Raw genomic sequence first — 2,343 nt, 5'->3', positions numbered from 1 at the left:
CTACTACTTAATTAAGCATATATCTAATTTTATATAAAGCACATATATGCGCATATATAATTATACACTTTATTTTCTCATACAAAACATAGATTCTTATTATTAGTACTATGGATTAAAAGATGATTGAAACGGAATAACCAAATTTAAATTGCGGTTAATATAATTTCTAGTTACAACTGATAGACCACGTTTACAAAGGTAATTCATGTACTTCGTTCAAAAAATAATATATAAGGCTGCGTTTGTTTCTGAGAACAGGACAGGACAAGACATTAAGAATATGATAGAACAAGACATTGATGGACAGAGACACAAAATTTTGTGTTCTTGTATTTTGTTTGGTGATAAACTAGAACAAATTATGAGAATCTAATTTATTCTCATCTTTTTCATTCAAAAAATTTGAGATGAAAAATATAGTAATAAAAAAATACAATTATAAAAAGTTAACAAAAAATAATGAAAAAAGAATGAAAATAAGTTGTGTCTCTTGTTAGTGTCTCTGTGTCCTTCCTGTCAGGATGAACACAAAATACACTAATTCAGTGTCTCTGGACACACTGTCTCTGTCCATGTCTCTTCTGCCAAACATAATTTTGTGTCTCTGTGTTCATGTCTCAGTGTCCTGTCTCTGTAAACAAACGCAGCCTAATGGATATGAAAATTTCTTGCATGCTGTGAGAGAAACAAATATTGTTGCTATATATTATTTATTTTGCTTCATTTTAATTTTTATTTTATATATTAACATATATTTTTTTATTAAATCTAAATTTGAGAATAATATAGTGAATCTATATTACTAATAACCTGAAAAGTAATTAAAGTATGAACGAGAACCTACAAATTGAGTTGTTTTCGAAAAACCTAAAATTATATAGTAAATACATCTTAATATATCTTACATCTTACATAATTATAACACCACCTAAAATACAATTAAGATAATATACATATTTTTTTCTAAACATGAATAATGAAGCTAGAAATTGCATCAACATCTCTATTATTATCCTTGAAATATTGCAATTCCTTGAATGCCAAATCTTTTACCACTTCCACTTCTTCCCAAAATCCCTCATTAACCATTCCTTGGATCATTCCAACATAAAATCCAAATTTTCTTAACCTTTCAATTTCCTCTTCACTCCCACCACCCAACACTGCTCCACATGAAGCCCCACATGCATGCAACCCACCCTCATTTTTCTCCATAATGTCCATGATTCTCTCCACGTGGCATGACTCCCCACCGTCCGATTCACTCAATAATTTTTTTTTGTACTGGGCATCTATCAGTCCTTTTGATCCCACGGCGCGTGATATCTCAATCATCACGCGCAAGACCCGGTCCGAATTTTCTTGAACCGAGTCACAGGATCTAGACAACAACTCGAACCCAAAAGGTATTAGACCATCTCCCGTCATAAGTTCAATGCCAGGACTAAAAGCCCGAAAACTCATAGTATTGGATTTGGGCCTGGACATGGGCTTGGGCTTGGGCTTGCTTGGAATTTGCTCATGTGTGTGATTAGCTGCAAGGAGGAGTACCAAAGCAGAAGCCGCCGCCATGGCTTGGTGGCGATCACCACTGAGAAGCTCGCCAGCGGCGAGGCAAAGAGCCGGCACGGTGGTTCGAGGGGCCGAGAAGACGAGATGGTGCATGGGCTCGAATACCACAAGTGGATCTTTATAGGGCATGACATGTTTGAGATGGGCTTCAATGTCGGCCTGCAAAGAAGCCCAATAAGGTTGAAGGATAGAGGGAGCAGTAGTAATAGTAGTAGTAGTAATTGTTGTCATTTTAACCGCCGTGGGCTTAGGTATGTATGATGGACGATCATGATTTGATTTGCATGAAAAATGGACGGTTGGCTTGCCATTTATGTGGAGCATAGAACCAACTACCATGGTAGAATGAAGAAGAAAAAAGAGAAATTGAAAGAGCTTATAGGCCTAGGGAGAATTAATAGGAAGAAAAGCTATGAAGAGAGAGTGGAGGGCCTATGCTATATTTAGATATGCTTCCTTAAATCATTAAATGAGTGACTGCTGCCAACCAGCCTTAGCTTAGACGGCATTCCACTCTTTTTCTATTTCAAATATCTCGAGTTTAATCAATAATGTTTAATAGTATGAGATTGATGTGAGATTTTATTCAATAATTTAATTTTTTTTTTGATTATATACTGACTAAAATTTAATAAAATTGTTGTCCATAAACTTTTACATTTCTACCAATTACAACCAAAAAGAAAAAAAACTTATACTTTATTTTATTCTAAACTTATATTCATAAAAAAAACTTTTATTTTATTCTTTTATGATAATTTATTTCGA

At 34.1% G+C, this 2,343-nt stretch overlaps 1 protein-coding gene across 1 annotated transcript; it reads right to left on the bottom strand.

Annotated features, from left to right (window-relative positions):
* Positions 1 to 855: 855 nt before the first annotated feature.
* On the bottom strand, positions 856 to 2,070 carry LOC112701951 (heterodimeric geranylgeranyl pyrophosphate synthase small subunit 2, chloroplastic). The gene has a single exon (XM_025752776.3). It carries the CDS (start codon positions 1,912 to 1,914, stop codon positions 967 to 969), a length of 948 nt encoding a protein of 315 aa, XP_025608561.1. The 5' UTR covers positions 1,915 to 2,070; the 3' UTR covers positions 856 to 966.
* Positions 2,071 to 2,343: the final 273 nt, after the last annotated feature.

The sequence above is a fragment of the Arachis hypogaea genome, chromosome 7 (genome assembly GCF_003086295.3).
Source record: "Arachis hypogaea cultivar Tifrunner chromosome 7, arahy.Tifrunner.gnm2.J5K5, whole genome shotgun sequence".
Taxonomy (NCBI): domain Eukaryota; kingdom Viridiplantae; phylum Streptophyta; class Magnoliopsida; order Fabales; family Fabaceae; genus Arachis; species Arachis hypogaea.
Note: the sequence above shows the minus strand (reverse complement) of the source record. Positions and strands in the feature narration are given on the sequence as shown.

Bases quoted from the DNA above. Each gene is read 5' to 3' on its own strand.
- LOC112701951 (XM_025752776.3), bottom strand. From the start codon at position 1,914: ATGGTAGTTGGTTCTATGCTCCACATAAATGGCAAGCCAACCGTCCAT.